Here is a 25,074-nt window from a genome sequence, read left to right as displayed (position 1 = left end):
TGCAAGATATCAGCCGGAAACACTAAAAACACAGTAAAGGAGATTCTCTTGACTTCCATGAACCATCCAAAGAACAAGGTTTTTAACAGGAAAGACCACAAGAGGCCTGAATGTGGCAAAAAATCCCCCCTCTATGTGAGCTCCATTGGCAAACTGACCTCTTACCGTGGTCCTCCATCAGTGCATTTAGATTGGCTTTGGCTTCCATGACACAGAATGGTGAATGACTGCTGAGAGATTACTGCTGGAACAAGAGACGCAAAAGGCAAGGAGGTTGTGTAGTGAGGTCAGCAGCTCAGCCATTTCATGGCTGTTACACAAAAGGGAGAGAAGTAGGCATTTCCTTGTCAGATTGTGTGTTGGAAATGCATTGCCTGGCAGAAGTGGTATTTCAGGTTCTGGAGAGAGCAACTCTGTTTCATAGAGTAATTCTGACCTTCTGAGCAAGGTCTGCAGCTCAATATCATCCAAGAACAAAAGGATAAGTCTACAAAGAAGGGTATGAAGTGTGTTGAGCATGGTCTTGACAAACTTAGGGTGCCTGCTGACCTCTTTCTCCCATCTCTTCTAAAAGCCCAGTACTAGTTGTCTGAATTTCTTGTACAACATATAGGGAGCTTTGTGTCATCAACTAGACCCATACACAAAATGTCATGTGGCATCTCCTTTCATCAAGCCTATACTCTACAAGGTAGAATTCTGCCCATATTTTGTTTAGGTAAACTTCTAAGAAGCACACATGGTAAGAATTAGCTGCCAAACTTCTTTTTAAACACAATGTATCTGAACTATCAAAAGTAACAGCTGGGCCACACTTCTAAAAAAATAGGAGGAGAATAAGGGTTTTTTACTTGCCTCAGGGAGTGAGAGAGAGATTCTATTTCCTTCTCAGTTTAAAGCTCACATTCCCTGCTTTATGTTGCAGGCTGAGCTGTGAAAGCACACAGTTCACCCCTCTGGTAAAGCTAAGCCTCTGAACAGAAAAGAAATAAAGTCAGAGAATTCAGTCAGAAAGAGGGATCATCAGTTTGACTCAACACCCTGATCACTCACACAAGAGTAAGTCTGCTTGCTCCCTAGACATACATTTTTACAACAATCATTAGAAAAACAGACTTCACCAAATCTCCCTGAACTTGTACACAAAGCTTCCATGTGCAGAAGAGGTACCAGCAGTGGCAATCAGTAGGAGTTACAACTGTCACTGAACAGGTAAGACATGAACTGTATTATGAAAAATTAATCAGAGGTGCAGTTACTTACCTAAGAATGCACAAGAGGAAGAAGAATGGTCTAAGTCTTTTACAAGAACGAGTAATTTTCAGAGAGGCAGAAATGACTAATGTCTTTAAAAGGGGAAACAGATTAGTCCTCCTGCTGCCCACTGCAGCAAGCAAGAGTTCCTACAGCTTTCCCTTGTGAAGAAGCATAAGACAGATGAACAAGCAATTTAATAATGCCTATGCAAGAAAAGATCCGGTAAGTGGGAACTGCAAACACAGCTGAAAGGATGCTTTCTCCAGTGCCAAGACTAAAGAAAGTAACTGATTTGTACGTTATTTTCCTTTGCATGTAGGTGTAGTAGAAAACTCAAAAATCACATGTGGCATGTGCCCTGCATGCAGCTAAATTTGTAATGATGAATTCTGAAAAAAGCCTGCTACTGGACACTTTGAGAAAGAATAATACTCAGTTCCTTATAATTTAGAAGTAGTTGAGAAAATAAATCTTGCCTGACCATTTGTGTGGTATTTTTAAAACTGGCAAAGGATTAGTACAGCAGAGCTTTAGAACAAAGTAACTTCACAGTGTACACATCAGTAAAATAAATTTTCAGTACATATTCTAAAAGCTTTAGTTAACTGAGCCTTAAAATAATGTTTAAGGGTTTTTTCCCTTCCACAAAGACATAGCTCATGGGGCATCCCAGTTCACTGTAAAAACCTCAATCAACCTCCCACCTCGCAGTATCACTTACTAAAGGGATATAGAAAAAAAAGTGGTTGTGATATATAAACTGGAGATTGGACAACATCAACACAATTTTTTCAAACACTGCTAAGCCATATGGGCTTGCTTAGCTGTCACACATTCAGTGCTGTGTCAAACTCCAGTTTGACACAGCACTGAACCTCTAGGCATCAGAAGAATGAAAAGCTGCCCACATCCAAAATGCTTGCTGTGGTTCACTGTTAGTGCTGCTACGTCTGTATGCTGTATAGCTACATGGATTACTAAGGGAAATTTATTTATAGCTTCCAGTTATTACTGCTTGAAGGTTCACCAATGATAAATTACTCACAGCAAGTTTTATTGCACTTGTGCTGACTCAGTTAAACAGCTCTGAATTCTTCTAGGGCAAGAAAAATCTCTATTTCCAAATTCAGAAAAAGCTTTTAAGACAGACTATATTGACTCATCCACTTAAGATTCTATTTATGCATTAAATGACAAAGATGACTGTTTTAACTTCTTGCATTTCTTTAAAAAATATGATTCCAAGACAGCCCCGTGTCCAAGACTCTGCACCTTGTATGTTCTTCCACACAAGGCTTCACACTGACAACCACAGCTTTTTACTGTCACTACCAATATCCTGTTTTACACTCCTGATTTCCATGCAATACATGGTAAGAAGGAGAAAGAGAGCACTGAAGTCTCTAAAATCATCAGTCATGAAATCTCTTAATTGTTTGAATTAATATTTGTGCCCTACAACATTTAGCAAGTTTTCAGCATTTTACACAAGCCAGCATTGAATGTGCCTTTTAAGCGCCTACCACCTAACTGAAATATCAGCTGACAAAAAGTGCCTAAGAACTCCATCTGCCATTACATTTTCCTGCTGTTTATATTTCTATCAACACAAATTTATATCAGACAAGAAAAACCAAAGCATTTTATCATAAACGTTGCCAGATACATCACATAAATGATTTTACCTTTTTGTTCCCACTCTGTGGTTTGGGGCTATGTCAATTGTGTCTGTAGCTGAATCGTGCCTAACCGCTAATCCTAGATCTGCAATGCAGCATGTTCCATTCTTTTTCACCAATATGTTTTTTGATTTTAAATCTCTGTGGGCAATTGCTGGTTTGCCTGTAAAGGAAACAAAAAGAGAATTTGTAAAAAAACCTCCAAACCAACCTCCTTTTATTCTGAGCCTGGTGCAAGCTTCTGTTTGAAGGAACAGAATTCCTTCCAGTTCTGACACTTTATGTGCACCAGGATACCTCCTGAAATCATTTACTGTAGATTGTCTGGCTGTTCAGGAAAGTGCCTTTCATGTGTACTGTACACCCCACTTGCTCTGTTCCCTCTTCCTGCAAGTATTTATTGCACACACATCCTACTCAAACATTATCTCAACTCAAAGTTAAGAAGATCCTACATGCACCATTTCTTGGTGCCTTTTAACAGGTATTTTGTACGAAGGATTGTTACATCACAATACCAGAGAAAAGAAGGCAAAAAGCCTTTCAAATTAAGAAGTTCTGTGAATTTCGAAATCATCACAGAGTAGAACGAGGTACTTATGTGTCATTTAAAAAAAAACAAACAAAAAACCAACCAGTAATATCCACATGATAAGCAGAATAATTGTAAGATTACCTTGTGTGCCAACAATTTCCATGTGTAGATGAGCAAGACCGCTGGCAGTGGACAAAGCTAATTTTATCATTCCTTCCACTGTTACTGTATACCTGTTCAGGTAATCAAAGAGTGATCCATGCTCGTGATAGTCTGACACTAACCACAGCTGAGTCCATGTACCATTGTCTGCAAAATAAAACTGGCATGAATACTACACATACATACACATATATGACAAATAAACAATATATTCTACTTCTATACAACACTTATGAAGTACAAATTATGATCTGCAAGTAACCTCTATAAATTAGACTCTTACTATTAGTCTCAGGCTCTTCTATTCCTGTAACACTTTAATGCCTCTGCAACAGTTGGTAACACCATGGGAGAGTTTCTGAAAAGCTTAGTGAATATTCTTGTATTTAAATTAAAACACAAACCATAGAAAACCGATGTCACTATAATTCTGAGGTGTATATTCAGGGTGAACTGTTCAGGGTATTAGCCAGGCCTTGCCTTTCCCTAGGTTTCCAACTAGAGTGGGGCACAGGGAACAGTGCTGAATGCATGATCCAAAAGTAATCCTATCACTATCAGTCTAGCACAATATTGTCCAGGCTAATCACAAAAAAAAAAAAAAAAAGTGTTTCAAACTTTGCTCCCTGATTCCTTCACTCTTCCCATAACCTATCAGCCTGGGAGACAATTCCCACAGTGAAATATTTTTCCTCCTAGAGTAGAAGCTTACAAGCAGCAATCAGACACAAAGTTAAATCCCGCCTCCGATGACCTCTAAATTGCTGGCCAAAATTGAAGTTTCCAGGAGGCACAAAGGTAAAGAAAGCAAAAAACAGCGAGGAAATGAGTTTGCTTTGATTTTTGATTGAACTATGACAAACAAGATGTGCCACAATACATTTGTAACTATCCCAAGGCATACAAATGACATATAAGAACTTAATTGTTCACATTATTAAAGCAGCGACACAAAATACCTTTAAGTTTAAGCCACAGAAAGAAGACTGTCAAAGGAATTCAAATCAAGATGGGAGCAAAAGTATTTTTTACCTAAGAAGTAGAAATATACCTAGGAAAGAACAATCCTGCCACTGAATAGGTTTCCCAATTTTGTTGTGTTATAAAAGCACCTCTCCTGTGGCAGACTTGAAAAATGTTTTTATAGCCAGCTAGTTTTACAGAAGAATTTTTTATCTCTTTAGAAGAGCAGTTATCCCATAAAAGACATCTGTTGGACTCCTAGTCTGAATAATACAGCCCTTATTCTCTCAGAACAAGTGAGAACACTCAGCACAAATCAAAAAGATGTCTTATTATGTGATAGTCCCTAGAGATTGCTCAAGAACATGAAGAACATGAAAAAAGGAAAGAAGTTCAGAACTTATTTCCTATTGCAAACATACTGAAAAAAATTTACTTTCCAAAGAACACTCTTGTCTAGAAAAGCCAGAAGTACAAAATGCCTGCTCTAAAGATTGACAGAAACCACCTTTATAGAAACACTTGTGCTTATCTTTAACTTAACTCTTTGGTGGGAGTGGGAAAACTTGCAAACATCCCTTTTATTTGGATGCTTTTAGGGAAGTCAGTGATGACATTAAAAAAATCTAAAAATAAAAGATAAAAATAAAAAAATCTACCAAAATTAAAAAGACTCCAAATACTTCAGGGTAAGAAAAATACACTCAAACAATTCCCATAATGGAAAGACAACTCTGGCTTGCTACATGTATAAGACTGGTAAAATGCACTAGTGCTGCAGGAACAGTCTTTTGGGATGCCTAAGTGCTGTTTTTTAAAAAGGAACACAGATATCAAATATTTAAAAAAAAAATCTTAAGTTATTTTTCAGTTAGAACTGCTGCATGCCTTGCTACTTGGCAATATCCAAGCACAAACTCATGGAACTCAGCACAGTATTAAATGTGACTTTTTCCTAAGAGAATTATGGTCTCTGAGGAATCAGTCCAAGAGTACTGGTTTCACTAAACAGTCTTACAGAATCACTAGAAACAGGTATGAGTTCAAAGGCACAAAAAGATGCTCTTAAATATACAAAGAGCTGCAGAAGTTCCAAGTAAACTAACCTTATCACGTGAGAATATTTTCTTCACTCAGTTTTATTCTACTGCTTCATCAGTTATGATCCTACACTGCCTGAAATAATCCTCTCCTGGGCATTAACATCATACACATTCATTACTTAGTCCTGTATTTTATTTCTTCTCCTGTTTCTTAGGGTTGGGATACCTCAGCATTTGTCTGTACTAGCCACCTAGCTGTACAGAAAAACTTAAAACAAATTTTACTTAGTCTACGAAACCTATTGTCTTTAAAAACCTCTATGAAATATGTCAGTTTCTGAAGAATTATCACAGCTTTGATTCAAGACTATGGTGCCTTTGCATAACGTTCCTCCCCTCTCAACACTACATTTCCTCCTAAAAGGGGAATATGCTGCTGGTTACAGACTCTTCTATTCAGCCTTATCTTGTGTATTACCTGCAAGTTTTAATATTCAAGCTCCAACTTCCTTCCAAAGAAGGAATATAAACTGGGCTTACCATCCAGTCTGAGAAGAACCATGATTCTTTCCTATTATGTGCCATATTTGTGACCCTTCAACCAGATTTTAACAAGGGACAGTGTTACATCAAAATCAATTATATAAATAATTACAGGCAAGCTGAAATGCAGCAACAGGTCGAGTGTCCAGCTATCAGAAGGGAATGTTTGACTTGCTATAATTGACAAGCCATACATTCGTTTAGCACTCTAAGCAGAACATGTTACAATAAACTTAAGTCTTCTTATTCTGTTGACAGTAGTTGATTATTACCAAGTAATAATTAACCTGACCTGTAAAATAGCTGAGTATTTTTAGCTGCACAGTAAACAGCATCTGCCATAAAGCTTTCAATCACAGGATTTGCATTATCCGGTAGGAAAAAGTAATTACACTCAATAGTAATTACATACAGTAGCCCAGCTTTCCATGATTAGGCAATCTAATTTATTTTATGAACTCACAATGATCAAGAATCTCAAATAATTTCAGAATATTCAAAATGAACAAAAAAATTACATGTGTTATTGGAAACATATTTAAGAGATCAATTATGGTTATTTCAGCTATTTCAGGACAACTGAAAGTATTTTATACCACCAAGGACACTCAGAACTAAAAGATGTTAATTTTAAACTCCAAATAAACATTGAAATTCTGAGAAAAGAAGCTTTCAGATTTGTTGTCAGGAGACTGATTACAGTTTGGGGAAAACATTACTAATGTTCAAGCAAAATCTGTCTTAGTAGAGCTGACTCATGAAGAAAGGAATTTATACAATTGCTATATCAAATATATAATTGTTTGAATTGATATTTGTTGAATTGTTTGAATTAATATTTGTGCCCTACAATATCAAGTTTCAATTAAATTCAATTGATTGGAAATCACCTAAGTGAAAAATGTTTGGTTTTTCCACATCAACACTAGCGAAACAAAAATGTTTTCTGTGGTGTTATGTAGCAAAGTGTCTCAAAGCAGATATTTAGCCTTTTTTGGCACACTGATAATGTAATATTAGGAAAAAAACCAGGAAAAAGCTCTGAAAAAAATCAGATTCAGATAGGATCTCCCACTAGAAATCTCTTAGAAAGGAGATATTCAGGGAGATAGCACTTTTGTCAGTGACTAGAGCATGACTGGTGTCTTGTTAGCATAACAGCTTGACTCTATCATGTTGACAGTCATCTGACTCAGTGATGAAAAGCACTTGAGCTGTGCAGATTCCCTCTCCTCAGGCTAAAGCCAGTTAAGATTACAGCCAGCTAATGCAGAGAAACCTTTAGTACTGTGAACTGTGGTTGCTGACACTACTCTTTTGTTACTAGAATAGTACAGTTAAGTAGTCCCTGACACACTTTACCTTGAAGTAACTGGGTTAGAAAGAACAATACAAAAAACCATGCACAAAAATGTTTCATGTGTTTAGATGGCACAAAACAAGACAACACATGGCCCTGAAAGTAACTTCCCTGACGCAGCAGAATTTGGAAGTTAGCACACACTTGCTATACAAAGAGCTACCCAGAACACACAAATTGTCAGGCAGACCACAACTGCAATTAAAATCATTCATTACTTCTCAGCCCTCAAGCTGCCTTAACTGTAGCACCCATTTCCTAGTGGATTACAGGATGGGAAGCAGACAGATTGGACCAGCTGCTGTAGCCTTCTGAACATGACACAGGTCTGGGGAAGCAGAAAAGAAGAATATGCCATTAAGGCATATGGACAATCTAAAGAGTGTAGTAGAAAAAGGAACGAAAACAGCAGTTCAGTCACAAGCTCTAATCCAAACACACTCTCCTACCCAAAGGAACCCCTTCCACCAATTTTACACTAAATAGACAGCCAGATGTTCCTCAGCAGTTGTGAAAAACTGCAGTTGAGGTAAGAGGAAAGACCTTATTAATGCCTTCAGCAGCAGCAAGAACTGAAGCATGCCTTGGTTCTACAGCTCTTTTACTAGTCCTTTGCTAATTTTAAAATTACTAGTACTCCTGTGTCTCAGCAGTATACTGTATCTTTGCAGTACCTCAGACACACAGATTCTTGCAGTCTAATGACTTTGTGCATTCCAGGCAGACTGCAGTAACTTCTGAATACATTCAAAAGTCAGCCCTACAGAGAAATGGATGCCAACCCTCTGCAGACGTTGCTGCTGTGAACGAATACATAATCTTGCACTTGGCATCACATGAACATTCTTCAGTTAGCACCAGCATCTACAATGGAGGATTGTTCCTTAAGCCACTGGAGCACTTGGTGTTCTTAAGCCATTGTTCTCTACAGCCATGCTTCGATACACCTTCTCCTTTTGGAGTACCATGATGGTGCACCTGCTAAACTGGGAGAACTACTCCCATAACGGTCCCTCTATGTTCTCTCATTTAATGGGATACAGGCGGCCTGAAGTATTCCAAACAAGAATTGAAGTTTTAACCTCCCTCAATATTCAGGACTGAATTCTTAGTCCAGGGAGTAAATTGTGTGTGCATATTTCCTCACTGAGAGAATATAGAAGGTTATACTATGAATTAATTCTGCACTGATGGGTGAAAAACAACAACACAGATTTCTGCTCAGACAGCAATACTGTTAGAAAACAGTCAAGAATAGTGGCATTTTCAAAACACATTTTTATCTACTTTTAAAAACCAGACACCAACTAGTTCTCTTTAAAGAACAAGAGCCTTACTCTGAAGACCCAAAACCTCAAATAGTGCCATGACGTATCAGTTAAGGATTTCTTCTTTGTACATAAAGCCTATTAACAGAAAAAAATTTCATATCACATTATATTACATTACAAGAAAACTAAAGATGACCAAGTCAAATGCTATAGCATCTGCAACACAAACCAGCAAGCAAGAAATTATCTAAAAAACCCACCCATTTAGGAAACCTTTCTCATACCTCCTCTTTACAGCAGTCAAATGTATTTTTAGGACAAACTATCTGGAGGTTTCAGGCAAAATGAGACACTGATATACTTACAGAGGATTTTGTGAAAAGTTACATCTAAGATATTGCGTATATCCTTTATGCTTTTAAATGAGAAATAGAAGCTAAAGCTTCTGCAGAGATAGGTCTTCATTTATAGCTTTAATGCAGCTGATCTAATTTTAAACCCAGGCTCCAGATACTCACTCCCCTAGGCCAATCAGAGCAAGCTCCAGCTCTTGCAGGTGATGGTATTACCAAATACAATTCTAGGCATGAAAATAACACAGTTTCTATTGGCAAGCACAGTAAGCTGCAGGAAAAAGTTGCCTGGTATTGTGTTGATCTGCAAGCTCTTGAAGGATAAGAAGTTGCACAAACATCTGTCAGGAGCAAGTTAACTTACACAACCCTTTCCTGGAGAAGAACTCTGCACAATCTCTTGGATTCTCTTCCTGTTCTACAGATTTATATAGAAACTTGAAATTCATCGAATGGTAATGAAAAAGAACTTTCACATATACTTGACCCTCACTGAAACCACTTAGGAATTTCCCACAAAACTGAAAGCCTTTTAAAAATCCAGGATGTGTGTGAATTATTGACTCCTCTCTAATGTGACAGAATTTTCTGCTAATGCTTTCTCCACAAAGAAGTCAAATGCCATTTGTGGTAAAACATGCAATTTCAGATGAAAATAACAGAATGAAACAGCATCTTAATATCTTAGCTCCCCTTAATGAAAGAAACCCAAAACTTGGTTTTGTCAGACTCTTGGCTCTTTACTGGAATTGCAGGAAAATCCAAGAAACTTTAATCTGTCCAAAAATCACAGCAAATCAAAGTTGAAAAAAATGGTTCCTCTAACTGGATGATTAAAGGCTCATCAGGAGAGCTTCAGGAAGCAGATATAATTTTTTTACTACTAGAAACAAATAATTCAATTTTTATAATTGATTTTCTAATTGGACTTCTAAAAGAATAACATCTCATAACTCAGCCTTAAGAATAAATCTTCTACCTCCTACTTTATATGAGGACAACAGGATGAGACATGATCTCTTTCAGTCCCACACATCTATATTATTAGGCTATGAGGTAATGACAGGTACAAGTATTCAGCAGATGTGTGGGCTCACAAGATAAGGCATCCCCTTTTTGATACCAAAGCATTTTAAACAAATTTAAACAAAGCACATTCTTCCAAAAAAAGAGACAATGTACTTTTTCCTTCATTAAACCTATGAAAAATGTGCCAAACCCTGAACTCCTGCAGTAACAAAACTATTTTTTGTTACTGTTATATGGATTCTCACATTTTTTCCCTTCATGCACTGCCTATTCTGACCAGATGCAGAATCAGCAAAACAAATTCATAGCGTCACCAACCTTTGTTGTCTGCAGCTATAAATCCAAGAATGTTTTCATGGCGTAGCATAACTGTCTGATAAATTTCTGCTTCTCGAAACCACGACCGTTCCTCTCTTGAAGAGAAGATCTTCACAGCAACTTCTTCTCCTCTCCACTTCCCCCGCCAGACTTCTCCAAAGCGACCCTTACCAATGCTTTCTTGAAGTACAATAGTTCTTGCAATTGTTCTTTGCACAAGTAAAGGTAAACCTAAAAAGAAGATTTTACATTTGCTTTAAATATGACTCTACAGAATTAGTATTTATGCCACACACTGAATATGAGATCTTATTTCTATTAGGGCATTTCTCTTAAAATCTTAGAGAGTATGTTCATTCTAACTGCTTGTTGAGGACTGCTAGCAAGCACATAGTTAAGTTTCTGCCTTCACCCTTAAAAGGCCAGCTAACAAGTACTCATGGAGATTATGCTACAAACTACTATGGTAGTCAAAAGCACAACACAAACTTCCTTTCAGTTAGGAATGCTGTCACTTGCTGAGCCATAAAGTTTTATTTAAATGCAAAAAAGAAGCAATGATGAGGCAGTCAGGACCAGGTTTAGGGTCTTCTTTTGGGTTGCTTGTTAGTGATGAAAGTGAGGGGTTTTTTTTTATTTTTGGAAAAAGGATCTGCCCACAACTCTCCTGGCACTTTTGCTACTGGTTAATTTACTTGGCTTATCACTAGATAGTCCATTTCTAAGTTAGTTAAATCACACTTATCAGCAACACCGACTGCTGAAAATCCACACCCATTTGGATTTTGGTGTGCCAATAGCATCTTAGCAATCCCGAGTCACTGTAAAATAGGAAAACATCCTTGTAATGCAAGCTTTCCGCTTTACAGGCCATTCTTGTGCATCTCACTGTAATTATAATTGAGAAAAATGTTTACATTCATCAAGGTCTTATAGCTTTGGAACATTTACATGCTTTCAACACAGATTACCTCTTCAGCACACTTCAGTAATTTTATACAACAAGCAGCACTGGCATCCCTCAACCAGGCTGGGTTTTTGTTTATTTTAAATCTTTCCTGTTGTAACTGCAGGGCTTGTCACTGGATTCCAAACTGATACCACACTGTAGGATGAAAACATCAGCCAGGTTATCTGCTTACGATAAGCTCTTTTGGTATAGGATTATTTCACTTTAACCAAACACTTTACAAAGTAATCTGTTATTCCATAATCACTGTTCCAATATCTGACAGAACACCTGCATTTCCTTATGTTATAGAAAACAAATCCCAACTAATAGCTCAGATAATTAATTCTTGTCCACCTTCGGACAGTCTTGGCTAACAGCGGCACTAGAAGAACATCTGATCTGGTTAGAAGCATTGCCACACTTGTGTCTCAGTCTGAGAAGAGCAAATTAAAACACTGAGTGTTCAGAACAGCTCCTTAAAAATTCTACACCTACAGGAATTCTCTGCATGGTCTATGCTGACAACATACCTACACGAAGACAGGAAGGAAAAAAAATGTACACTATACCAACAATTTAATCATTATCAGGTGTTGTAATAATGTCCATTGAGCAAGTTAAAACTTTTGCTGTAATAGTCCTCAGGTGAATTGTGCTGCATGCCCAAACTATAGAGGCTCTTCTGAGAAGCCTAACCTTCATTCTTTATGGAGAGACTTTTGAAATGCAGAAGAGGCCAGACGAAAACAACACAGGACCAAACTGAACCGTGATAATGTGAAATTTTACTTGATTGGCCAGAGAAAGCTTCTTCCTCAGAATTTATGCACTACTGCAAAATCTATAAGCATATGTCAAGCACAAGCTGATTCTGTGCACCTGAAATGGGTGATAGGCCATAGAGTTGTACCAGAAAACTGTCTGTATATTGCCACTTTCAGATGCACTGCTCTCGACTTGCTGCACCTTTTATAGACATCTCTCCTTATTTAACATATATGTCCAAGGATATCAGCTAAACATATACTAACCTCTAAACCTTCTAGACAGAATGCATTTCAATTTCACATTACAAACTCCCATTCAGCAAATCAACGTGTCACTCTAGGATAAAAACCTTACTGTGATCTATCCACTTACTCCTATATTTATTTTTACAATATTTACAAGATCCAACTTGCTTCTGTATGTCTGAAACTAATCTTTCCCTTACTACTGCTTCTTCTAGAAGATTGGAATCCATATTTATCTTGCATTCATAGCAATTCATTATAGACTTTCTGTTGGAACTGAGCAATTCTCTCATTTTGCTACAGAAGACACACAAGTCTGTATCACCAGGAACTTGAGCAACTGCTGTGCTGTGAACCAGACTGCCTGAAAAGTATCTCACAGGAGACAGCTACAGCCTCAGCCTTTCACATACACATTGGGCACAACTGTACTCCATGCTCTCAGATACACCTCCTTTTAACTGTGCATGAAGAATGATGATAGCCAGTTTGCCAATCAGGAGAACAAGAAAATTTGAGCCCATATTAAATTAAACAGCAGCTCAGTGTCTGACACCTTGAATTTAGGTCATCCTTGACACCATGGTCACCTGACTTATTCCTGAAACCTTCATCATAATTTTCTTATATCATACAGTATCCTCAATCCTTCCGGAAATCTAACAAAAAAAGAAAGTTAGTTTGCTTTTTCATATATTAAGTGTACTCTGATTAGTTTAGCGACTTTCTAATGCATAAGGAGTTTGTAACTGAGTTGGATAATTCAGGAAGTAAGTTCTAGAGCACTGCAGGAAGCCAACAAAAGTAGCAGCTAGAATTTTGTTCTTGTTCGTAAGTCTCCAGCGTAAGACTTCCTCTGATGAGTAATAAAAAAACCAACATTCCATGAACTGTGAAAATCTTATTCCCTTCAAGTTTATGAATTGCAAAATAGTTTTTAAGGAGCTTTATAGTCACTTCAGCTGACTCAATTTTGCATTGATTTCTGTGACCCTTTAGATTTCTAAATAGCTTAAGTTCCTGCTGGAAGTCACCTACCAATACTATCCAAAGCTTCTCCTTGTTGTAGGCAATTCTTCCTACTCCCTTGTAACTAAGTGACTTCGTCATTTGGGAGTTAAGACAGTAACAGATGGGCATCCCCATCTGTCATTACAATATGTAGTTGATATTTAGAGATCTGCATCATGATCTGAAAATCATTCTCAGCTCCAAGAGGCTTTGAAATCCTTCTCTTAGAAGCTGTAGCTTTGCCAGAATGGTGTATTTTAGATGTTTCATTAATGCCTTTCATGGAGTATCTCCTTATTTCAGGTCTTGTTCGTCATAGAACAGCATGGCAACACTAATGTTAAGTCAAGACCAAATAATTAATAGCAGCTTACTATTCATCATTGCAACAAATGAATCCTCCTCCCTTTTGGTCTGAACAGGAAGCTCATTTTTAGAGCTCTGATTATTTCTCTCTTTTATACACTTCTCATCAGAGAATACTGAATTAACAAAATTGGTAGAACCCTTTTTATTTTACTATGAGCTCTTCTGGTCTCTCAGCATGAATTTAAGAGTGGAATGTGGCTTTTGCGTCACCAAACAAAACACGTTCTTAGCTGTACCTCTTGAGTCTGGATTATTTTGCCTGTTTTGTACGCTTCCATTGTGTTTTGGCAACCTCTTGTCCCAACACCATCCCTTTCAGACAGTTCAGTTTCTGACAGGGCTAAGCACTGTTTTAACCAGCAGCTCTAACTCTTCTCCCTTTGGAGACCCTTATCTCTACCTCCAGTTTATTCCATAAAGGTACAGTCTTCTCAACTTTAAATGTGCTATACCCAAAGTCTGGATTAAAATACACATTTAAATGAGATTCAAATGCTGTAGGCATACTTCAGGGGACACAAAAGTTATCAATTCAAGTACTAGGGCACCATGAATTTGTATAGTCATTGATTGACTAATTCTGAGACAAAGTGACACAAGTCATTGCAAATACACACAATAACAGTATAGAAAGTAAGTACCTGAAGCATCTCCTATTTCACTGTCATAATCAAAGCAAAGTAGAGAACACTAAATAAGGCTAATTCTGGTCTTACAAACAGCTCAACAACATGGAACTCACTGCAGCTGAAGTTAAAAGATTCCTTTTAAGGAAACATTCTGCCTTGTTTTACAGCCTTTCAAGCATAAAAGCAAATTAGTGTAGAGGCTCCCTTAGGGATAAGTCAAATTCAACCACATTTGCTGGTTTTGCTCCTTGGATGCACTCACCAGTAGTCAATGCTCAAATACCATAGTAGGTCAGATGCTCTGGGAGTCTACACCAGCCTGAGTGCCCTGAATTCAGCTGTGAAAGCTTAGCAATTCCCTAGCATGCTCCTTTTACTTAAAAAGTAATTTGCACATAGGCAAAGGAAGGGTCAGTAGTTTCTAGCCATGTGCTCCAGAGGAATAATCATAAGTTTCTTCTAACTTGGAGTCTCTGCTTTTCAAGAGCTTATTCTGAAGGAGTACTTCCAGAGTTCTCAAACAAAAAGAGAGGTTCAGAATAACCACAGGTAAGAAGGCCAGAAGAAAAAACAGAGAATTATTCCTGATAATGAATGAAAAGACCAATTAACAACTAAGTTTGAATTTTAATAAGAAATTGTTTTCAGCCTTCCTTAGGAAAAGTCTAGATCTGCAGACATTAAGTAAGAGTGTCACACTTCTAATAGTGTAACAATTATATATATCACATTTTCCTGGATTCCATGATATGTAAATCTCTGACTCCTATATATTATCTCCATCTCTGACTACTGTCTATCCTTCCTAGAACAAACAAAACTGGAGACCTAAGTCCAGCATTTGCATTTATCAAGCTCTAGCCCAATACATTGGAAGTTCTATTAACCACTTTCATTATCTGACTTAGCTACTTCTGCAAGTAAATGAGAAAATTGATATGAACACAAATTACTAAAACTCCAGTTCTAACCAGAAAACAACTTACCCTTACCAGGATCAAATCTTATTGAACACATAAAAGCTTTCTCAGCTGAAAAAATAACATACACATCTAGTGCAAACTCACCTTCTTTAGAAAAGATATGACTAAAATGAACTTTTGATCTAGATTTTAAATATGTTCAGGAAGTTACAATAACTTTATTTGACAAAGCAACGGACTCTAAACAGTTTTACCAGTTACTGTCCTTGGAAAAACAACCTCGATACTTGGGTTTTGTTTAATTTTTTTCCAGTTCCGAGGAAAAAAAAAAAGGATGCAGCAATTGAGAATCAGAGTCTTTCTTTGTAGAAAGTGTTCTGAAAAGGCATCGTTGTTTCAACACACAGGTTTGAAAGTAGTAGGAAATATTTTCAGTATTAAGTTACCTAAATTTTATATAGTAGAAGGTTGGTAAAAGGTTGCAGTACACAAACTGATGTCTCTCTCCCTAACATGGACCAAAGATCCATTAATTTATGCAATGATTTACCTGGCATATCATCCCCTAACAACACCTATTAAACTACATTTTTATTTCAGAGACCACCATAATCCTATAAGCAATTAATGGTCAGTTACAATAGCTGAAACTCTATGCAGTGAACAGAGTAATGCTTCATCTTCCCAGAGCAACACCTCTTCAAGTCAGAATCAAAACAAAAAACCGCAAAATAAAGGGACAGACATTCATCAGACATGATCAGCATACTGCATCCATTCTATACACAGAAATGCTATTTTCAATTGAAAATTATCTTCTGTAAGGGAAGAACTGGCTAAAATATTAACTCACAATATTCTTCATACACAATTTTTTGTTTTCAATTGAAAGCTAAAAAATACCCTTCACAAAATTATCTAAAAACCACAGAAAATGGTTGTGTAGATAGGCTGTACAGAACAAAAAAGGTGACAGCCTTACAGAACACAAAACATTTACGACAGATGACTGTGATATTTCCTGAATTATATAATTTATATAAATCAGCCTACTTTGAGAATAAGGAAGGGCAGTAACAATTCAGTGTTTCTTTTTCTTCACTTATTTCCATACATTGAATCTTCACTGATGTTGACTGAATGTACAGGAAATTGCTTTTCTAGTATTTTCACCAGTTAATTAGAAGTTTAAGTATATTTGACAATACTAAAAAAACTAGATGTCTTACAAGGCTCTTACGCACAAAGTAATTACTACTAGAAGTGTCCCATTACCTGACCCAGAACCTGAAGTTGTCATATCATAAATTAAATCCTTTAAAGTGGTTCCTTCTGATATAAAGGGACGATCCAATGAAGGGTCTTCTTCACTTGGCACACGATGATGAATTACAGTACGATTATGACAAAGGTATAGAATCAACATCAGCGAAATGCAGACAAAACAGACTGGTCCAGCAATGACAGCAGCCAGTTCCACAGGTCCTAGGTTAGAAGCTGGTTTTTCTGGAGTAGGGCCTGAAAGAGAAAATAAAAGAAAATGATAAAACCGATTAATTTCCCTTTTTTCTACTAAACTTATAGTATCCCACAGCAATACTCAAATTATTTTAATGCATTTGTTAAAGCTTTTGCACAGTAACTTTTTTCAGAAGCAAAGTACTAAAAAGGACAAAAGCAATGTACTTATTTACATTTTAATTAAGTCTTCAAAACTGTCCCTAACATCCATATCCAGAAGATAACTCTTATTCAAATACCATGAAATTGTCTTTACAGAATCTAAGGTGTACTTTAGGCCTTCAAATTTACCTACACTTCCACTCTTACAGAATGTTGTTTGAAAAAATGAAAAAAAAAAAAAATCAAACAAAAAAGCAAAAATCCCAAATCCCTTACCTGGTGTTGGAATTGGAAGTTCTACTTTATTGCAGAGAGGTGTGTTACAGCAATGAGACACAGTATGGACTCCATCTCTGGTGGAGGGCGAGCAAACAAAAGGCCTGTCTCGGGGAATCAGATCAATTTCTGCTATACACATACTGTTGCGCATTATTTTGTCTGCAGTTCGTGTTACTGAGGCAAAACATACTCCATCTGTCATACACGTAAAGTTGTCTTTTGTACATAGCTGGCAGTAACACTCCAATTCTGTATTGAGAAAAAAGCATTAATGTTATTATTGGTACATGTTCCGAGCTGAGAAGCAATTTAAATGACTAAAGAAATACAAATTCAGAGTGCTAGGAGGCTCTTTTGGTTACATAAACGCAGAACAGCAACACTAAAAAAACAACAATGCTACACGACCTTTTCATGGGACAATAAAATTGGGAGATGAGTGAAAGAAAGTAAATTTTAGATCTGAAGTCCTCTCTCTTTACATAGTAATGTATTAAAAGACAAAGGCTAAAATCCGAGCTGTTCCTCCAGGTAAAGAAGCACCACTACAGTTCCTCCTACAAAAATTCTAGACTTTCAAAACAACACTGCATGAAAGTCTGCTATTTTCAAACCAAATACAAATAATGCCATTTTTTTTCGACAGTAACCACAGGTACAGCTCAAGTAAGTGACAAATGGGATGCTGCTAGTTACCCAGGATTAGTATGTTATGCATTACTTGATGGTTTCCATTTTGTGCCAAAAGGGCAAATACCAGCTTAATCCTCATTAAAAACCAAACCCTGCATGATCCTTTCACAGAAGCAGAGTGTGGTTTAGATTTGTTATTTATGAAGCCACAGGAAAACACTCTCTTACATTCCTGAAGGTGGTGATTTACTAAAGCTATCAATTGCAGTAGTAAAGGAGAGAGCATGGGGAAGGAAGCAGCAATGACAGGCTAATCACCCTATGATGATCAGGTTTCATTCTTCACATTGCAGAAGTTCTTGGAGAAGGAAGACTACTACTTCTAAGCTCTTTCTGCACTCCTTCCTGCATTTACACCAAATCCATGCAGAAAATAGTGCAGGAGCAACAATGAAACTATCAATACATCTTGAGTCCACCTGTTCAACACTGAAGAGCAAAAGCTGGCCTAGAACTTGTGTATATGCACACAGAAACATTAAAATAGAGAACGTAGACAAATTTAAAATCTTCAACATTTATGATCAAAACCCAAAAAATGTCCTGAGCCATAAAAATAGACTCTTTCAAGGCTACATACAAAAACTCACACCAAAAGAATGAGGATTAACAGGTGTCAATCAAAAGGTCCCCCAAATCTGAAATCTGGCATTTCATCTAAATTCAGGAGTTTAATATAATCACATGGATTGCCTTAGATTTTGCCTCTCTGTCACTGGTTATCATGGATTTAAATAAATGGCAGTCTGATCTCAAATACATATGCATGTTTCTCAGGATTCAAACTTTGAGACTGCATTCTCTTAAAACATTCCCTTCCCCCAAGATTTTGAATCAAACCATATCACTGCCAATCATCTTCTACTATTACTGAAGAGATTTGATCAAATTCTTAGGACCCACTACAGAAAGATAACCCTGTTTCAGAGAGATTCACCAGCACACAGACCAGTGAGAAAAAGGGAGGAAGAAAACCCTACAAATGGGATTAGAATTTTTTTTTTTTTTTTTACTATGAAGACTTTTGAAAAAAATAATTAGAAGGTAGATGAAATGAAAACTGGCATTCAGGAAGGTAAAGCTTAACAGCACCACTTTTTGCACATCTTTCCCTGCCTCATCATGGAAGTAAGGAAACTCTTATTATTCAGTTTAACAACAAGAAAATTTAACATTTTCATGTTGCTGGCCCTTTGGTAATTTCTGCCTGAACAAATGTTTTTCAATCTATCCAAACCATTAAAAATTTCCTAAAATATTTACACACGCTATTTCTTTCAACTCTTAAAGTGAGCACACCTTTATCTCACTTGCTTAATCCATGACTTTTTTCTACTTAAACAGTAATTGTCGCTCATCACAACAGCACATGCATCTGAATGCCTACAGCAAGAGACAGATATTTGGTCAGACATTTTTACATTGAGTCACTGTGCAGAGGCCAAGTTACTTGAAATGAAAAATTACATTTGAGTTGCCCTTGTTACACTTATTCGTCTTCCTCATCTTGTGAGGCTGTAGAGACACACTGTTCCAGCCATGACTAAAGAAAGTATTTTGTGCCCTATCTTCCTCATTCACTTTGTTCCCACCTCTCTCTTGCTATAGGATACCCACTTAGTGCAATTTGATAAAATTTACACTTTTGTTCTGGTTTGATGTCACTATCTTCTCGTCTCCTGACAAGACACAATCCACTGTCACACACATCGGAATTATTTCCTCGGCTAAATAAATCACTACTCCCTTCTGAAGCTACTCTCCCCCTCCCATAAGAGGGGAAAACAATGCCTAATCAGCTGAATAGCAAAGCTTCTAGGAACACAGGTTTTTGCTGCTCTCTAGTGGACACACTCTTAAAAAAACCCAATAAACCAACTCGTTGAAAATGCTTCAGGCCCCTTCCCACTCTGGCCACTTAACAGTTCTTCATGCCTTCCAACTCGAGCAAGTAACAGTAGATCTTCCACGTTTTAGTACAAGGTAGACTAATTCAGCATCTTCAGCAACAATCTGTACCAGGAGGCAAAAAAAGGAGTTGGAATATCCTTGCCCACGTCTCATTCTCCAGTTATCTGTGTGTAAAGAACAAACTACAACTACATGAACACATAATAGATGTTATTAAACATCAGCATGACGAGTCAAAGACCAACTGTAGTTAAATCATTTAATTCCTATAAATAAGTGTTTTCACTTATAACTGATAGAAAAGAAAAAAGAATCCCATATTGTTGTCCTCTTGGAGATAGAATGTTTTGCTTTTCAACCAAGTAGTCTCTGTTATTCTCAAAGAAACTTAGAGTAACTTTAAAAACTCAGATAGAAACCAGTCAGATCTCCATACTCACTTTAATGAATACATACATTTCTAGTATGGAATGATAACAGAAAGAGATGAGAAACTGAGAACTCTGATGAAAGCTGATCTTCCAGAGCCAGTAATCTCTCAGGTAAAACACATTTCAATGCATTTGGTAAACACCACTTAAATCTACTACCACAAAGAGCACTTTCACAACTACTGAAGAAGCATAAAAAAGTTTTTAATCAAGCCTGTCCTCGGCAGAGAACTATTTTTTTTTAAATTATTATAATAGTTTTTGGATGGAACTACTAGCATGAAACTCCACTACCAACTAGTGAAAGTTCATGTTTGTTTACATGATACAAGGTTGGGGAAATGACAGTACAAACAGCTAAACAAATGCACTGGAAGTCATACAGACAATCAGGGACATAGCCAAGAGCAGAAATTGGGTCAACAGCAATGCAGTTCTTTGTACATTGCATTTTGGTCACTGCACCATTACCACTCTACATAGTAATGTCTGCTTTTTGAGACTGACTATCCCAAAAGAAACAGTGAGACAACACTGTTCTGAAAGTGGGGGTGTGTGCATTATGACAGTATCATGTCATACAAGTGATCAACAGCATATTTCTCATATCTCATACCACAAGATTAATATCTTGTGTTGAATACCATTACCTGTGTAGTTGCTCAGACTCTGAGTTTGACAATTTTGCCTTTCCTTTACCAAGTCTCTCTTACATGAATGTTATAGTCTGGAAACCCCCTAGTGAGGGTAAAGCAAGCTGGCTGCATAAATGAAACACTGAAATTATGCAGCTTGACAAGACCTAAAATCAGCTGGCTCCCAGGAGCTCAGGTATTAATACTATATACAAAATGTGAACAGAGAATTAAGTACACTCTATCCACTTAACTTTTACAAATCTGTATCAAAACCAGACTGTTACCTACTGAAATAGTCTTTTTTTGTATCTGCCGCCTTTCTGAAGACAGAAAATTGCAGAAAAACCTTTTTTAGTTACATAAAACACATTGAATCCCCATGCAACACTTGTTTACATCCTGCATCACTACTTCAACCAGACAGTTTAGCACAGAACAGCACCTTCAGCCAAAGAATTCTTAGTTGGAAATTGTAAGTTGAGACATCGTCTTCCAAAGGATGCTAACATGGAGCAGTACAGAAGTTAAAACTTGTGAGGTGATCTAAAAACCCTCAAACTCACATCTTATTGCAAAAAATTAACAATTTCACAGTTAATACTTTAATGATATATATCTTTGTTTTACAAATTTAAAAAAAGACAAATAGTTGCAACACCCAAAAACAACATTTTGCTGAAAAGACACTTCTCTTGGGATATTATAAATGTTCCTACATGCAAAATACAAATTTTGAAGCAAAAACTTCACCAGAAAGTAGAACTTCATCAGAGGAGCAATCACACTTCTTGGTTCCACAAGATGCAGAAGCTCAAGGGATAAAGGAGCAAGGCTATGATGTGCAAGAGACAAAACCAGATTTTTAGGGATATGAGCAAGAGGGCTACATGTAGTGCTCACTGGTTGGTCTTTCCCTGTCCAATAAAACTTTCCAAAGGAAAAAAAGCTTAATACATAACAGCGCAACAGTCAGCTTCTGAGTCCGTAATTCAGACAATCCCATCAAACAATACACCTGACTCATCTACGAACTCTTTTAGCTCAAGTTACAAAAAGGTTTGTTTCTTAAAATATCTGAGGCATAGGTACAGTTTTCAAAACCACAATAGTTCATGACCTTCACTAACACATTTTTCTCACAGAGGCACTAATTAAGTTTCACTGTTGTAAAATAACAGCACTGGGTATCAAGTTTTCAGGAAAACTTTTACATAGATTTCATCCATGTTTGTTAAACAAAACTTCCTTCCTGCAAACAGCAGGTCTTGTCAAACAAAGTGATGCACTCAAAACAGACAAACTACTATTAAGTACCCACAACTCACAAGTAATGCTAGAACCTTGTGTAAAATCCCAACTTCAAAAAAGTGGCATTTTATTCCCTGTAAAAATGTAGGTGCCAAATGGCACTTTTAGTTTTCTTGTCCTCTCTCCAAAATACTACCCAGAGATATGTTCATCCCTCTTAGAGCATGACACAGTAACAATTTGTTTCTTCTTCGGTAGAAGAATGCACTTAAAACAACCAAACTAACTGGAGAAAGCTAAAATTAAAAGCTCAGATAATAATTTCACAAGCATTATGAAAACAGAAAGATCTTTACTTGTACTTTTAAATTTATTCCACCGTATCAATCAGATTGCTATCTTTGTTTGCAGTTAGAAGCAATCGTCTGAATACAAGAGTTTCCAAGTGGTGACTTCCCAGAAGTTCAAAAGACTAAAGACTATGGCCTACACAGCGAGAACCAAAAAGCTTAGTTTCAGACTCTCTTAAAAATTAAGGCTGCTCTACTGTTCAGCTAGCTGCTGGGATTCATTACATGCCTGACCTCTGTATAAACCGTTTCGCAAGTCGACTCATCCACACAGTAACATCAGCACATTGCAGAACAGCCTCAGCAGAGGCAATCAGAAAATGCCCAACTTCTGTCAACCCACAAAAAGAAGTACCAGTAGCCAAATCATACCCTGAATTACTTTATCAACTCAGACCACAATGTTCAGGCAAATTAACTGCCTTACCTATACCAGGGCCTCTGGATGAGTTATGGATCAGGAACCCTGGATTTTTCCCAATTCCATTGAACATAGAGGATTTCTCTTTTTTTAAACAAAAGGTAGTATGCCATAACTTCCACCCATAAAGTTTTGTATGGAAGTCTGTTGCCTTGTTTTCACACAAAGCTTTTAGACCTTAATTTCATGCCTCAGATTAAGGGAAAACTGTTGATGGGAGGCAGTAAAAGGGAAAAACCTCAAAGCTCAAATTGAGCTAAAATTTCCTTCAACATCTAAACTGAATGTGTTATGTAAGAAAGCTTTAAATTATTAAAGCCTGCCGCACCTTTTCAAGAATACAAGAGCACCCCATGGGTAACTTAAGCTTATTTCACTGTTTCCACATCAGAGAACTTGCACTGTCTTCAGTAAGAATATGGGTGATTAACACTACATCTCAGTACAGCAAGTGATGCTTTAAGTAACTTTTTTTTTCAGCATGAGTACCATTTTAGATTGAATTATGTACAGCATGGTATAGATCCAGACTGAGGGATGTCTCAAAGCTGTAACTGAAAAAGTTGTGGTGCTTCTCCACTTCCTCTTTAAAACCCAAAGCAATATACAATCTATTAGGCCATATGTCCCAAACTGCTAACCGCAGAATAACCTGGACATTTAAAAAAGCCAAAACGAAAAAAGAAAACTACCCAAATCTTGTATTTATGAATACTGTTAAGCACTCCAATGTTTCATGCATTAGCTCTGCAACAGCATAGCTCTGACATCAAATCTCTCACGCAAAAAACCACAGGTACAAGAAACGGGAGGAACACAACCGTTTCGCTGTCAATATTCACCCAAAGATTTAATTTCACACGGCTCGATCCTCGCCGAGCACAGAGGCAAGGGCGTGCTGGACCAAAAGTTCACCTGTCCCCCCCACCACCGCGCCAGCGGCACACGGCGCTGCGGCGTGCAGCACAGCGGGGGCAGCCCCTTGTCACCTCCTCCGCGACGTGGGACACTCAACACGTCTCTGCGCCGGCCGCTCCTCCCGGGCACGGCTGCGAGCGCCCTGCGGCGGCCCGGGGCTGCCGCTCCTGCCGTTACACCTCGCCCGGGAGCCGGGGGGGCTCTCAGGGGCTGGCGGACAGACAGGCGGCGGATGTCCACCAGCTCCAGTTATCCAAGTTGCCTTCGCGGGCCAAGGCCACACGCACCCACCCGGGCAGACTCGGGATAGAAAGTTACCGAGGGCTAACACCGCCCGAAGCGCTGCTCAGCGGGGGCGAAGAAGTAGCGGCGGGGGCCGAGGGAGCCATCCCCGCTGCCCCTCCCGCGGAGCCGCCGCCGCTCTCAGCCAACAAAGGGCCGACCGGTCCCCGCCGGGCTCGGACACCGGGGGTGGGGGGGAGGTGACTCCGCCCCAGCCGGCCCCTCCGCCATGTTGTTGAAAGGAACCGGCGGGGACCCGCCGCCCCCCGCCGCTCTCCTCACGCACCCCCAACAACCCACCCCGGGCGCCACCGCCGCACCCGCTGCCTCCCTCCGCTCCCGCGCCCCCCCGCGCACTCACCGCCCGCCGCGGGGCTGAGCAGCGCGGCCACAGCCAGGCACAGCACGGCCCAGGCACGCCGCCGCGGCCGCCGAGCGGCCGCCGCCATGTCCTGGCCGCGGCTCCCCGGAGCCGGGATCCGCCTCGCGACGCGCGCCCGCTCCGCCCGCCCAGGGACCGGCGCGGCGTTCGCGCTGCGTGCACCCTCCCGGTCCGCTCCGGCCGCGAATGCCGCCGACGCGGCGGCGGCGACGCCGCCTGATTGGTCGCCGTGCCCCAGCCCCGCCCCCCGGCGGCCGTGGGCAGCCCCGACAACAACAGGCGGCGGGAGTGGGGCGCGACCCGCGCGGCCGCGGGGCGGGGCGGTGGCGCCCCCTTCCGGCGGGGCGGGGCCGGGGGCGTCCCCGTAGGGTCGTGGTGAGGTGGCGGTGGCAGAGCGGCCGCTCCGTCCCCTCGGCGCGGATGCCGAAGGGACTCGGATGGCGGGCTTGGAACTGCCCTGTCTCTGGGCGTTCCGGGAGCGCTCGCGC

At 39.0% G+C, this 25,074-nt stretch overlaps 1 protein-coding gene across 1 annotated transcript in view; it reads right to left on the bottom strand.

The window, feature by feature from the left end:
* Positions 1-24,756, bottom strand: part of TGFBR1 (transforming growth factor beta receptor 1) — a 40,005-nt gene extending 15,249 nt beyond the window's left edge. The window contains exons 1-6 of the mRNA XM_059476347.1: positions 24,566-24,756; positions 17,310-17,561; positions 16,686-16,928; positions 10,514-10,744; positions 3,613-3,780; positions 2,943-3,099 (exon numbers count right to left, since the gene is read on the bottom strand). Of these exons, the coding sequence (XP_059332330.1) occupies positions 2,943-3,099; positions 3,613-3,780; positions 10,514-10,744; positions 16,686-16,928; positions 17,310-17,561; positions 24,566-24,653 (1,139 nt within the window). The 5' untranslated portion in view covers positions 24,654-24,756. The remainder of the gene's footprint in view (positions 1-2,942; positions 3,100-3,612; positions 3,781-10,513; positions 10,745-16,685; positions 16,929-17,309; positions 17,562-24,565) is intronic.
* Between the last annotated feature and the right edge of the window lie 318 nt (positions 24,757-25,074).

The sequence above is a fragment of the Ammospiza nelsoni genome, chromosome 1 (genome assembly GCF_027579445.1).
Source record: "Ammospiza nelsoni isolate bAmmNel1 chromosome 1, bAmmNel1.pri, whole genome shotgun sequence".
In the NCBI taxonomy this organism is placed as follows: Eukaryota; Metazoa; Chordata; class Aves; order Passeriformes; family Passerellidae; genus Ammospiza; species Ammospiza nelsoni.
Note: the sequence above shows the minus strand (reverse complement) of the source record. Positions and strands in the feature narration are given on the sequence as shown.